We start from the raw sequence: 14,452 nt of genomic DNA, 5'->3' as shown, positions 1-14,452 counted from the left end.
TCCACGTTTCATTAATGCTTTACTTCAAATCTGCAAAAGAGCACTATCTATCTCGTCAAGAATTGGGTCTCGTCTACTACGTCGTCTACGTTTGACTTTAAAAAATAAGACAAGTTTCATTCCTATAGCTCACAAACCATTAGTAGGTCCAAATTCAAATATACCCTTCTTTGAACTTAGTTTTTATTATATTCCTTTTCATAAGTATATGTCCACAACTGAAAAGATATTGATTAAGTTGAGTTTAGAATTCAATCAATTAGAATCCCAGGTTTCCATCACTGTTCAAGTCATTTAACTGTCCATAAGTTACTGTGAACAGTAGCCTATCTATATTGACTACTCTACAAATGCAAAAGCAATAATTCAGTAGAAATAATTTCAAAAACACAATGGTACACCAAGTTGGTGCTCCCAACACGTAGTAATATCAAATTCAAGAAAAACACCTTAATTCCCAAATCACTTGCACTCAGTACGTTCTGTTATTAAATAGAGCAACTAAATGAATAACATCGTTACGCTTCAGTGGTAAACCAATTCATCAAGACAGTTGCACCGAAGTCTATCACTAAATATACACATAGCTCTATAGTATATTACTATTCTACATCAATACAAGAAATTCAATCAACTCAAATTGTGCGTGTCATCTGGATCGAGCATTGCCAAGCAAATGCGAATTTCCTTTTTCGATTCGTAACTTAACCTAGTCTTATTTTTCCAATTGACTGCATATGCGAAGAACGTTTCCAATCAATCAAAGTGCAACCACATTAAGGATGGTGAGTATTAATAACAGAATTGAGATGGATTAACGACTTACCGGTAATTGAGAGCGTTGCGAATGTTGTACTCCCGGAAGGAATCATTCCGCAGCGATTTTTCCAACTCGATCTTATCCAACTGGGCGACACGTTTACGAATGCTGGTACATTCGCGCGATTTCGTTTTACGATTCCACTCTTTATCGGTCAGCTTCTCACCATCATCACTATCGTCGATCATTTTCGAATTACTTCCACCGACACTTGACACGGGCGTGCCTAATGGCACATTGACACTTTCCACGACACTTTCAAAGACACCATCCGTTGATGGTAATCTGGTTGATTCACTTGTATCACCAAACGCACTTCCATTTTCACTATCTGTATCATTGGTGAGCAAAGTGATTTCGACCGAACTGGCCAAGCCTTCGTTACTGGTCACGTCCGTTGTTTCATTGCCATCAATCCTCGCCTGGCGACGATAACGAGTTGAGGAAGACTCATAACCACCGTTCTCGTTACCATCCTCATCCTCATCACTGCTAGTAATCCGTCGCAAATATCGAACTATCATATGCTCCAAAGTGTTCCGCAGAGAGCTACGTTTATCCTTCGTGGTTCGCGGCACGCTGGCTACTTGCACTGCACCGACGGATGGACTAGTTTCCTCGATAAGCCGCCTATTTTCATGGTTTCGTCTCAATGTGTGGAGAAATCGTTCACCAGCTTCCTTTTCCTCCAACGTCAGTTTGTCTACCTTTCGAGAGGAAAACGAACGGGTGATGCTGTGAATGAATAAATAAAACCATTTTAAAATATTTTGCGGAACAATTTCAGAATAATAAAACTATGACAGGCAAAACACATTGAATGTTGAGCAACCAGAATGTATTCTCCATCTGATAAAAATCACGGATCAAATGCAATAGAACATGGAGTACACCGATCGAAAAAAAACGCACGTGATAGTTATTCTTTTGCGGATGTGACACACTTAAAATGTGATCCAGCAACTGCGGACGAAGAAAATAAACGAGCATTCGCTCAAAAGGGAATCTTTCCTGGATAAAGAAAAATCAAGGGTTTTTATTCCTACATCACATCTACTCGTGGAAGCTTATATATATGCATTCCGACTAAAGAGCTGACTTCCCGCGTTGTCACACCGACAACATATTCTACTCATGCTCGCACGTGATTTGAATATTATTTAGATTTCCATTCAATAATAAGAAACAGTACCTAGCATCAAATCGTTGCAGTTACTACCATTGCCAGTGTTTGTGTTTGGTATACAAAAGCAATGTCTCTATCCTTGTACACATCGTTATTCAATCAAATTATATAAAATTAAACACACACAGAAAGCCCTGGTTGTTGGGCCGAGAGAATGTTCATCCCAATCGGTCTTCACACCAATCACCCTCATTGCTATTGGAAACACGTATTTAAATGCCTAATTTCAATTCTCGCCTTCTAATTGTGTGGCGGCACCTTGAATTGTTCTATCTAATACTGTAACATTAAAGTGACACCGCACGAAAAGACCGCGACATCGATTAACTGTACATTGCATTGAGAATGTGTACTGCTACCTAATCAGTATCGGTTTAATTAACATGAGGGGTGGCATCCTCGCGATGCATTTCCGGTATTGTCGGTAGATTTCTATAGGTGTAGGGTACATTTTAAAACCATGTAGCGCACTGGAACATATAGCACAATTTACGTAGTTTTGTTGTAAGTCTTTCTTTATCAACGCGAAAGTTTCCTCCAGAGAGGACCACCCTAGTGGATGAGTGCGAATAATTAACGTTACAGTTTGGTATTTATGTTTTCAACAGTCCAATTTTGTTTTTTAGTCCGGTGGGAGGGGGTATGATAAATCGTGACATGTTGTGATATATAGAGGAAGAGGAGTAAGCTAAAACCTTACGTTACATGGGGGTAGGAGGAGTCAATTTTTAGTAATTTTTGCGTTACGTAATTCACGAATGGTCCCTAAATAGATTAAGTAGTGTAACACATTTAGATTTCTTCTAAAAATTCACGCAACCTTTTAAGAGTTTTTCCAGGTGTGCGGCTGTGTGTGTGTGTTTGTGTGCGTGTGTGTCTCTTTGCCTCACCATGTGTGTGTTTTTTCTTATTCAACCAAAAAACATTCTGAACTCAGGAAATGGGGTTAGGCCGCCGCCACGACCCGCTAAAATAACTACGCTTGCCACCTAGGCTGATTCCTCTCCGACACTACCTAACGGCACTACTTCAACGAGTTAGTTCCTTCAGCAGGGTTACAGAACCACTCCCCAACACACAATTTCTGTATGGCAGTACGAAAGTTAGCTTTGGGTCGAGCATTAGTGCTCTTCCCCTAGCAGGAAAATTTGGGCAGACAAATCCAGATTGTCCAATTTACTGAGCCCTTCGACTCCCTTGTGCCATTCAGCACCACAACTTCTTGGGCCCTTTGGCTCCCTGTCCACTGCCATTAAGAACCGCAACTCCTTTAAGCATTTTGGCTCCCTTTTCGTGTCGTATACCACCATCTTCTCGTTGACCCATTCAGCTCCCGACTTGTTCGCGAACTAAACGGTCTAGGCCCCGACAGTGAACCTAGCCTACTCCGATAGAGAATTCCCCGGCGAGAGAAGTTCTCCTGAAACCGAGCCAACCGGCCAGGTGCTGACGTCAGTTCGGCGATTCAGATGAAGCAGGGCGTCAGGTTCGCTGGTATCCTGACGACCCGCGACTGGTGGTGTCTCGTCGCGATCCACACTCAGTCTAGCCACCGACGGTGAATGCAGCTGACGCTGACGGAAAGTTCCCCAGCGAAAGAAGTTCTCCCGATACCAATTCTTCTTTGGCTTTCGGTATAGTTCTCTCGGGCCAAGCGGAAGGGTGTCGTGGTCGATCCGGCGATACCGGGTGGAGTGTGGCGTCCGGTCCGCTGGCGCCCAGACGACCCATACTCGGTGCTCTGTCGCAGTATACTCGACTAGTCCCCGGCAGTGGATCTAGCCTACTCCAGCGAAGAATTCCCCGGCGGTTATTGCTCTCCCCGAACCGTTGCTCGCTGTTCATCACGCCATTTCCGCTGCACGGCGATCACTATCTGCGTACTGTCCAGTACTCCTGCTTCAAGCATCTCTCTGCGCGTCACTTCTCCGAGATTCGTAGATTCGAAGACCACATGCTCCAGTGTCTTCTCGACGTTCTCACACTCCGGAAGCAACGGTAAAGATACTTTCTGAACCCGAACCGATGAAGATACTTCCTGAAGCAATCGTGGCTCGACAGGAGCTGTGTCAGGTGAAAATTCCTCCTTTCTATAGACCCATGTCGACAGATTTAGGATGAACCGATAGGTCTAGCTTCATTTCTCCGTATTGCCGTGCCTTCTTAGCACTGTCCAAATTGCCTCCATTGACTATACTCCTTTACGATATACGAACTGCATCTTGAACACTTCGCGCTCGCCTTCCGTGCATTTCGTCAGCCTGTTAAGGATGATTCTTTTAAGGAGTATTCAGAGTGTATCCAGCAAACCTATACGCCTATACGAGGCCGGATCGCCCAGTGGATTTCACAAGCTTCTGTACCTTCCGCATTTCGAGGGAGTTGCCTTCATCTAGACAATTCTGAAGAATCCTGAACATATCCGGGAATGGTAGGATCGCAACGATTATCTTGAGCTTACCCAGGCGCATTTCAACTGGCGTCGACGAGCCCTTCATTTTCGCCAGCACGACTCGGTATGCGTCGCCCCCTTGATTAACGTCTACTTCTCGGCACAGCTCCTTGTGGCAATTTGACTTTCTAAGCTTATATCCCGTTTTAAAACGGCCCTGTATTCCCGAAACGTCGACTTGCGCTTCTCTATATCCGGCTTCGAAATTGCTCTTTGAGTCCGCCTTCTGGCTTTTAGACTAGCAGCATGTAACATACTGAGCGTGCACCAGTAAGCTGGACGCCGTCTATTGCGTGATTTCAGTCTTCTTGGCATTGTGGTGTCACAAGCCGTCACAATCCTTCTTGGAAGATCAACTGCATCCACGTCCTCGGACCCACTGTCCAGCCAAAGTGCCTCCACGAAGAGGTCTTTGTTAATGGCTTTCGTCTTCCGCTTTCGCTCGCCGGTCATCCTTCTCCGTGCTGCAGCAGGTACACGGTAGCGAGTCTTGTGGTCGCTATGGGTTACTTTTCACCTGCTCTCCAGTCCATGTTGAACTGCACCGCTGTCCACCTTGGAGGTGCGTAACAGCTGCACATGAAGACGCCGTTGATTTTGGCGACCACGAAGCCTTCGTACGAACGTCCCAAGTAACCACGACGCTTCAAATGATGTAAAGTTAACAGTCTTAAATGAGTCGTTCGCAGAATGCGATAAAATGCTTCATTGCTGTAAATGCAACACCAATGCTTTCATAAAGTGGAAAAGGGCGATTAAGCGACTGATGTAAGAGCTGTCAAAGAAAGCATTTATTTTACATTAGTAACGCTCTTATAAAGCTTTAGTCTGTTAAAAGCATTACTAGATGCTGCAATAATGTTTGTTTCGTTTTGACAGATCGATGTTATATAACACAACGAAAAGCTGATATAATGCCAAAATGAAAATAAAATGGAAAAATGAACGTTTTTCCATTTTCCACTTCTTATTATTAGTCAGATACAACATTACCATCACCACAAAATTCCAATTCCTTCAGATTTTTAAATTAATTTTATGGGATCCGAACCATGATCATCTGACATCAGCTTCATACGAGGTAGGCCGTTAGCACTCTTATCTGTGGAGGATAGTTGCCGACGGAATGATATTTGCAATATATGAATAACGTTTTACATTATATAGCCTTTGTTAATGCAATGACACGTCGGTATAGAAGGATAGGTGCAAACATTTGTCATTTTTTGAGTAGCACGAAGCAGAGATCAGTTTTATAGTAGAGATTCCGAAACATACTTAATATTGACATCAAATTGTGCAGATGAAATTATGAGCATTTAGTGGTTTCTCTATGATATGCTTCATCTGAGTTGCAAATTATAGGAATGCATACTCGCGTTGTTTAATTTCATGTATTCCTCAACGGAGATAGGATTGGTCAAAAGCTATAGGCGGTGCAGTGCTCCGATATTTTTGCCCCATTCGTAGAAAATTGCCCGTTTGCCACACTACTCTCCATGTTGTTTCAGGTTGATATTTTTTGATTAGAACATTTTCTTCATAAACGTCAAATTATTTTAATGTTTCATAACTTTTAGTTCAAGCATTATATGCTTTTCAAGTGTAGCGCAGTAGAGCGTCAAAGCATTTGTAAATGCAATGCGATCAAACACTAAACCGTTGCTCTAAAGGTATGTATAATGCCTGTTACATTGCTCATAAGAGGCAATGTCTTGAAACATTTGGGATGTTGTGTTATGGCAGCACTGTTTTAAGAAAGTAGTTTTAGAGCAAATGAACATTATCGATGTTAAAATAATGCTTCAATATAATGCATGTGGTTATTTGGGGTTCTACCACTTCTTGAATGGAGAATCTACCCATAACTTGTATTTCAACTGTTCCCGTTCTATCCGCCACTCAGTTACCGTTACTAGGTGGGACTCAATATGGTTCAGCAATCAAAGCGACGTCACACATAGCTTCTGTCGAAGACTGTCACAACAGTGGTTGTGCGGAGTCACAGTGATTCAGATTCATCTAGGTTATCTCCATTACCGTTGGCTTGCAGTCGCCCTCGTAGGCAAGGCATTTAAAGCCACCCGTCTGATGGTCGTTATCGTTCGCTGGAGTGAAAAGTAAGTACTTCGGTTTCTCCGTACAGTCCCTCGCAAAACGATCTGTCTCTCGCATTTATAGCATATCCTGAATCTATTCGGGCCTTTGCAAGCCCCTGCCAAATGTCAAAACCCCAAACAATTAAAGAATTTCTCAGCTTGTTTATTCACTCGTGGGGCGACTCTCAATGGGCATCTCGACCCTCGACCCGTAGTTTTGCCTTACTCCAGCCCCTTTTATTGGTAAACTGTAAACGAATCATCGCAAAACACACGACCGTCTTCCGTATCCCTTCTTTTACCGAACGTCATATGCACGTCGCCCAGGTCGCACTGTACCTTCGGTGCACTTCTCAGTTTGTCTACTGTCGTGATCTCATCCAGGTCCTTGCACACAATCACTATCTCCGGGCTTGAGGACTTCTGCCTATTCACCCAGTGATTTGGTCATAGTTTCCTGTATACTCGAGCTGTTAATCGTGGAATCCTCCTTAAACTCGAAGAGCATCTCACCTTTTTAAAAACGCCAGGTTCTCACCACGTGTTCATCCAAATCCCTCAGCTCAGGATCCTGTTTAATCTTCTTGAGGAGCGCGTCATTAGCTTTAATGAGCACGGCTTCTCTCTTCTGAAGAGCCGGAGATTTTTTTCTTTCCTCTTTTACTTCACTTTTCTACCCTCCTTGCGCTTCTGCTGTTTCCTTTGTTTCTCCTTTCGGCCTACAACGGTACTCCAGCTTTCTCCTTGTTGAATGACGTCCTTCCCTTCGACAGTAAGGGCGCCCTTGCGCGTCTTCCATTTGAGTCCGCCTGGTCTTCCATCTCCGGACGAGGATCTTGCCCTCTTTGGAGTCATGGACACTGGTGTGCTCTCCACTTCATCTAACTTTTCTTTCTTCTGCTTCGTGGTGGGGGGAGCCTTAACCGACGCCAATGCACGCTAAACTACATCAGCCCTCAACGTTGCCATGTCATACTCCTTCACAGCAGACACTAGCGCATTTGGGACTTTTTCTCCTTAATGTCCTTACGGACATTGCTTCTCGCATCCACAAACTTGTAAAGCACTTCACTGTCACTATTTTTGGCTTCGGTGGGGTATTGCTCACCCCGCTATACTCAGGCTGCGGCTACTGTTGTTGCCAGTGCTATTGTTGCTTCTGCGACTGTTGCAGTTGCTTCTCCTCCTCCTGCTTTTGCTGAATAACTTCAGCTGCTGGTGGTGGTGGCGACCTCACTAAACCACCCCTTTCAAACGGATTAGCCGCGTCTACTCCGTATGTGTTGGTTTCTTGCTCTTTCTCCATTTTGTTGGGTCTCTACTCTGGGCCGCTGTATCAACACAGAGTCGCCTCTTGTGTGTCATTGTCGCCCATGGTGATCTATGCGAGCAGGTAGGTCATACTAGAGTTGACACTACCCGCCATGGAGAATAGTGTTCAGAGCCGGATCGGCGTAAAATCAGGAATGTTTTTTATCCAAACTCAGTACCACCAACTATTGGTAACGATTTTTGTACGTACCCATCAATGTTATGTTATGTTATGTCCACGAAGCAATGGTGAATATTTTAACAGATTCGGTTTATTAAAGAAAATAAATAAATATGTTTTGTCATTGCCTTCATTTTGTCAACCAAAAATACACCAAAGGGGCTGATAAAAACAAGTCTTCGGTGTAATCGATTTTTTGTGTGTTAAGATTTTAGTTGATCTGCTGCTCGTGATCGCTGCAAAAAAACCTCATCTTAAAATGACGGGGTTGTGTGGTAAGGCCCATAACTTCACCAATTATTAATTCTTCTAAACAAATGTTGTTTTTTTCACTGAGAAATGTACTATAACTTTGATGTAATGAGATCATGGCTATACACCCAAAAAATCTAAAAGTTCCGCTTTTTTTCGCAGAAAGGACTATAACCCCTTGAGGGCAATTCAGTTTTTCCATATATAATGCAAAAACTTAGATATTTGATCCGCTAAGCATTAGTAATAATTCGATTGTCCGATTGTTTCATCTAATTTAGGAAAAGAAAATAGCGTTGCTCTTGATTTCATTTTTACTTCAGAGATTTCTGACAAAGGTTCTATTCCATGCTGATTTGGTAGTTTTTCCCACTGCCCCATGTAGTGTGTGTTATCAAAAACATCGCAAAACATCATAAACGTTCTCAACCGATATCATATTCGAAGAGAGAATTTTGACAGTTAAAAGGAATGTCTAATCACTCTGTTAACTGGATTAAAAACGTTTTACTGTAAACGATTCAATCCAAACGTGATACATCTCATTAATCCAAACATCGATGTTGCATACTTTTCCTCAGTGAGCGAAAAAAAATGGAGACTTGAATTTAGTCCCTTAATATGAAATGGTAATTTGTTCCAATTTTGCTACGACTTGTCAGCTCTCCAAAGCTGTGGAAAGCAACATGAGAAAGAATCTGCGAGACAACAAACTGTAGCAGTAGCAAAATATCGAAAAAACATTATCAAGTTCAAGGTTATACTTTGCTGTTATCTTTGTTAGGGACCATTCAAAAATTACGAACGTGAAAATTGCTCTAAATTGACTCCTCCCATACAAAAAAATGCCATCAATTCCTTTAATCCTAGTACCATTTTAGCTTATGTCACAACAAGTCACATTTTTTCGTACCCCCTATAAAAGGATTACGTAATTTGTGAACGGTTCCATTATGTTGTATCTCCATGCTCCGAGGCAGCTTTCGCGAATTGGGCGAAACAACTACCTACCTACTAGACGATGCTAAGTCATTATTTACTCATTTATAATACTCTTGGTGTCACAAGCAAGGCATGTTTCTAGGAAGCAGCTCCACAAAGTAGCCAATAAATTAGCTAGGAAAACGTTACCCAGAAAGTTCAAAGCCTGTTTACCAAAACATCCGCCGGTGAACGACACCTTAGCATATTACCACGGATAACCGACGTTTAGGCTAGAACCAAATGTATTTAACCCTTTATCTGACGATGTATATACTTTAAGACGTTCGTATGTATTTTCAGAGAAATGATTTAAAAACCTGCAAAAACAATTAATATTGTATGGCCAAATTTAATGTACAAATATAAATTCCGTTAGCTTTTCAAGTAAATAAGGAAACTACATTGGAAAAATTTAAAGGTATGCATGTATGTATCATATATTTATCACTGCCAAGTAGGGGAAACCGAGAAGAGTTCAAGCAAAGCCAATTTCTAGCAAGGAATTTTGCAAAAATGCGCAGATTTTTAACGACTTGGTTTCGCTAGTAATGGGCATTGTTGAACTCTCCTCTATTTCAACTCTCCTCGGTTTCCCCTACGCGATAAACAGCATACTTAGGTAAAATATCTAAATTGCTACCTTGTCCAGAATGAATACCTTTAACATTTGCAGTTATCAATTAAGTAGTACTTTTACTTCTAATTGAATTATTTGTATCTATAGATATAGGAAGTATATCGATTCTGATATTTTGGTTATTTACGAACATTTCTTCTTTGGATACTTGACAATATATTATATACATTTAATACATTCGAATACATTACAAAACTCAAGAAGTTAAAGTGCTATAAAGAAAGACTATGCAGTGTGTAGGGCCGAGTTTCAAATACCATTCGACTTCGGTCGTCGATATCAAAAATGTCTGTGTTTAGGTGTATGTGTAATTTAAACTTAAATAGTTTTCTTAAAGTTGGCTGACCCGATTTGCACAAACTTATGCCATTTTCGTTTTTAACAGTGCACTACACCGTACAGTGATCACCTTCCATACAAAAGTCGGACAAAACATCAAAGTGACCCGAATTTGATGAAAACTTCACATTGGGGTAATTTGGTGGCGCTAAATACATATTTGAAGTTAATTTTTAATTCTTTTTGCCTCAAAATTTTGACTATAAGAATGGTTCGAAAATGTAATATTTACGAATATATTTTTTACATTTCTTATAAAAGAAATGTATAGAATTCGCTCAAACTTTCAAGATTTTTTCCGAGGCCCGGAGGGCCGAGTCTTATATACCAATCGACTCATCTCGACGATTTGGGACAATGTCTGTGTGTGTGTGTGTCTGTGTGTGTGTGTATGTAACGGACAAATTCTCATTCGTGTTTCTCAGCAATGGCTGAACCGATCTTATCCAAACCAATTTTGAATGAAAGAACTAAAAAACAGTATGAACGCTATTAATTTGTTTTTGATTCTGATGTTTAGTTTCCAAGATATAAATGTTTGAATGCGTAAAAAAGGCGTTTTTTGCAGTTTTTCTAAATTATCTGCCGAAATTGACAATATAGATTAACAATTTATATGTTTTTAGACAGCTTTAACGAATACCTTTCGAACAAGCTATAGATTTTTGAAATCGGACTATTATCAAAAGAGATATTCAATATTAAATGCGGACGAAAGATTTTTATCATTTCCCATTGCCAGAAATATGACCAAAAACATGTAATCTATTATTAACGCCAAAACGGCTTATTTTAGGTCAATAGTATCTTCGGAGAATTTAATGGAGGCAATATGCCCTTTCTTTTGGTATTGTGCTTTTGCTGATTAATCCCCCTATGAGTGAGATATTTTCACAAATTTTCGTGGAAGTGATTATATCGAAATGATGCCTTCAGCAAATTTGTAGCTCTTACTTTTGCGAATAACTTTACTGAAGACTTCAAATATCTATTTTGAATACTTTAAAAGTTATGGCTTATTGTTTGGGGATTACTCTTTGTCGCCTATTTATTGTTCAATATAGTAATAATCCATTGAAATAAGCCAAACATTATTTCGATAAAACGAATTTCGTGTTTCATTTTTCTATCTACAACCGCTAGAAATAATCACCGAATACTTCCAAGTTGTCTGGAAGGAACTTGATAACTTATCAGTGCAAAAATGTTCATTTGTGCTAACCTTCTGACTGCCATTTTTCTAACTTATGACCATCGGATCGATCTGAAACATATCGGAAAATGAAAAGCGAAGTAAATAGCTCCAAGCAACGGCGTAGCCAAGAGAAGGTTTTGGGGTTTTACACCATACAACCCCCCCCCCCCCCACTCAAATTTATTTTCAAATTGAGCTCGTTTTTGTATAGATGTACTGTAATAAGGGTCTTTATTTAATAGGATGCGAAGTTAAAATTGATTTAATGTCTATGAAACATAGAACAGCTCACCAAAAAAATGCATAACTTTCAACATTTGCTAAAAATGTTTTTGCCTTTCTCATTCACTCTAAAATTCGTCAATCTAATCCCGAACCGGAGGGCCGAGTGTCATATGCCAATCGACTGAGATCGTCGAGATCGAAAAATGTCTGTGTGTGTATGTATGTGTGTGTATGTGTGTATGTGGAAAAAATGTGACCTCTGTTTCTCAGAGATGGCTGGACCGATTTGCACAAACTTAGTCTCAAATGAAAGGTACAACCTTCCCATGCTATTGAATTTTTTATTGATTGGACTTCCGGTTCCGGAGTTACGAGTTGAAGAGTGCAATCACACAGCAAATTCCCATATAAACTGAATTGAAAAAAATTCAAAATCAAATTTGTATTTTTGATGCCAAATGACTTTAAAATGCATGAAACATTGAGATGTTTGACAAAAATTGACTTTTTTGGACTTTGGTACATTTTTGCCTTTCTCATATAGAAAGGTTATGCAATCACTCTAAAAATCGTCAATCATACCGGCCCGGAGGGAGTATGCAGTGAGGGGTTACTACTTTAAAATTACAACTAGTTTAAAATTTCTTAACAAGTTGAAAATTTTCGGCAGGACCTGGACCTCCCGGATATTTCTCCATGATCCGCCGCTGGTTTCAAGCGATGTTTCAGTATCACATGGTATCTCAAGATCGTGGCTGTCGATCCATTGTATGTATGTGCAAATCGTACTGAACATGAAATATTCATTTCCACCATTGTATTGAACATAACCAGCCATGTAATCGTAGTCTGGACAAATGAGACAAGCACAATTGCACCACTAGGTGGATTAAAACAGGTTTTTATTTTGGGAATGCGTCGAGTTGAGACGAAAACGTAATATGATTAATAACGAGGATAACACTTTCCGAATGTAGAGAGAAATTTATGAAAAATGACGATTTCCATTCGACTCTAGCAGGTCCTGATCGATTTTGATGGGAATTTGATTTTTGTTGTATGACGAATTATATGTATAGGTCAAAAACAGTAATTTAAGGTCAAGATAACATCATTTTGAAACCGCCAATTTCGGAGGTTTAGTATCTTCGATGAGTTTTACAAACGTTAAACAGCGCATCATTTGATAAAATTATTTTGACGGTATATCGTCCAAGAAGTATTTATGGTGACTTTTCTCAGGTCTCAACAAATTCGCTAAAGACACGAACTCTGTTACTATTTTCTGAAAAATTAATTCTGCATAATTTTAAAACTTTAAAAATTACGGTTTCGGAATTATGCCGTTTGGACAGAATGATCGATTATCACCAAACTCCAACTAAACCGAATTTCTGGCTACGCCGCTGACTTCAAGTAAGTAGAAACAAAGTCGTTCTACACTCGTTCACAAGAAACTTCTTCGAATGCTGAATATCTATTATAATACATTGAAACCCCGATTTTATCATCCAAATATGAACATATGTTTGATGGGCTCTAGCAGACGAATAAGACTGAATTCGAGTAAATTCTTTCTTGAGCATGTTTTCCTTATCATGAAGATGGAAATATGCAAAAATAAAAAGTTCATCATAATCAGAAATAATTATCAGACTACATCAAGGGACGGGAAGAATATTTTAACAGTTTCAGTTTATTATAAAGAAAAAAATTGCCCGATTTAGTCAATGTCCCCATTTTATCAGCCTAAAATACACCATGAGATTGATAAAAATGGGTCTTTATTGCATTTCATTTTCGGGGATTTTTTTATTGCATCGAACTACAACAATTTTTAGGTAGCTTTCAAGGGGTTATTTTATAGATTTCTTCCAAAATTTGGCGAACCTATTCCAATTCGTATACCAATTAATTGGTATACTTAAGGGTTTATATGTTGCAGATAGAGAAAATACTGAAATTTTCAGCTTTTTTCATACACAATATTACGAAAGCTTATTAAACAATTTTTCCTAATATGTTTGTGAAAATTATAAACTATTTGAAATTTTTTAACAGTTTTATTTTTTATTTAACCGTGATTTTTTAATAAATAGTGACCATCGCTTCACAACGTAGTCTATTTTTCATGGCTTGCGGTGAGCAAGATCTCTCGAATTGCTGAACTGAAAATTATGGAATAGAAATTGATTTTTAGTATTCTTTACAGATTTAACTCGCCGCGCAGATGGCTCTGAATTAGATCCGCTGGTGCCCTAAGACGATTTCGCTAGATTTTCAGAGCACTGTGCACCCAGTGCATTAACGCAAGTGACGGAAGGTTATCGAAAAGATTCGTGAAAATGAAAATTCCAGTAATGATGATGATTTTCCCAAACGATTCGTTTTCGAGAGGTTTTTATTTGTTCTTTGGCATTAGGATTAGCGATAATAATTCAAATCAAGGATACTGGGAGACTGGGAAGTCACCTTTAGAAAAAGTCGATGTCGAAGTAAAATTTGAAACTATGCACGCATGCACTTCAGAGATAGCGTGATATCAGGAGCTGCGATTTCATTTCAACGCTTTTTTGTGAAAAGGGCGATAATTACAAATGTAAACATAAGGCTTTTTTCATACATGCGAATAAGGGATTTGAAACGCAACAAATTAACCTAAAAATTTTGATTCTACGATATTGCTTTCTTAAACTACAACAAAAAATACAACGGGCGAAACTGTATTTTTGTTTGTTTATTTAAAGTTTCGCCCTCCACGCTCCATGCAA

The 14,452-nt window shown here is 39.7% G+C and overlaps 1 protein-coding gene across 1 annotated transcript in view; it reads right to left on the bottom strand.

Moving 5' to 3' along the window:
* Positions 1–826: 826 nt before the first annotated feature.
* The window catches only part of LOC131695827 (uncharacterized), a gene marked incomplete at its 3' end in the record, with an annotated part of 42,889 nt that continues 29,263 nt past the window's right edge, over positions 827–14,452 (bottom strand). Inside the window, exon 3 of the mRNA XM_058984366.1 lies at positions 827–1,555. Coding sequence (XP_058840349.1) covers positions 827–1,555 — 729 coding nt within the window. The remainder of the gene's footprint in view (positions 1,556–14,452) is intronic.

The sequence above is a fragment of the Topomyia yanbarensis genome, unplaced genomic scaffold (assembly GCF_030247195.1).
Source record: "Topomyia yanbarensis strain Yona2022 unplaced genomic scaffold, ASM3024719v1 HiC_scaffold_57, whole genome shotgun sequence".
Classification (NCBI taxonomy): Eukaryota; Metazoa; Arthropoda; class Insecta; order Diptera; family Culicidae; genus Topomyia; species Topomyia yanbarensis.
Note: the sequence above shows the minus strand (reverse complement) of the source record. Positions and strands in the feature narration are given on the sequence as shown.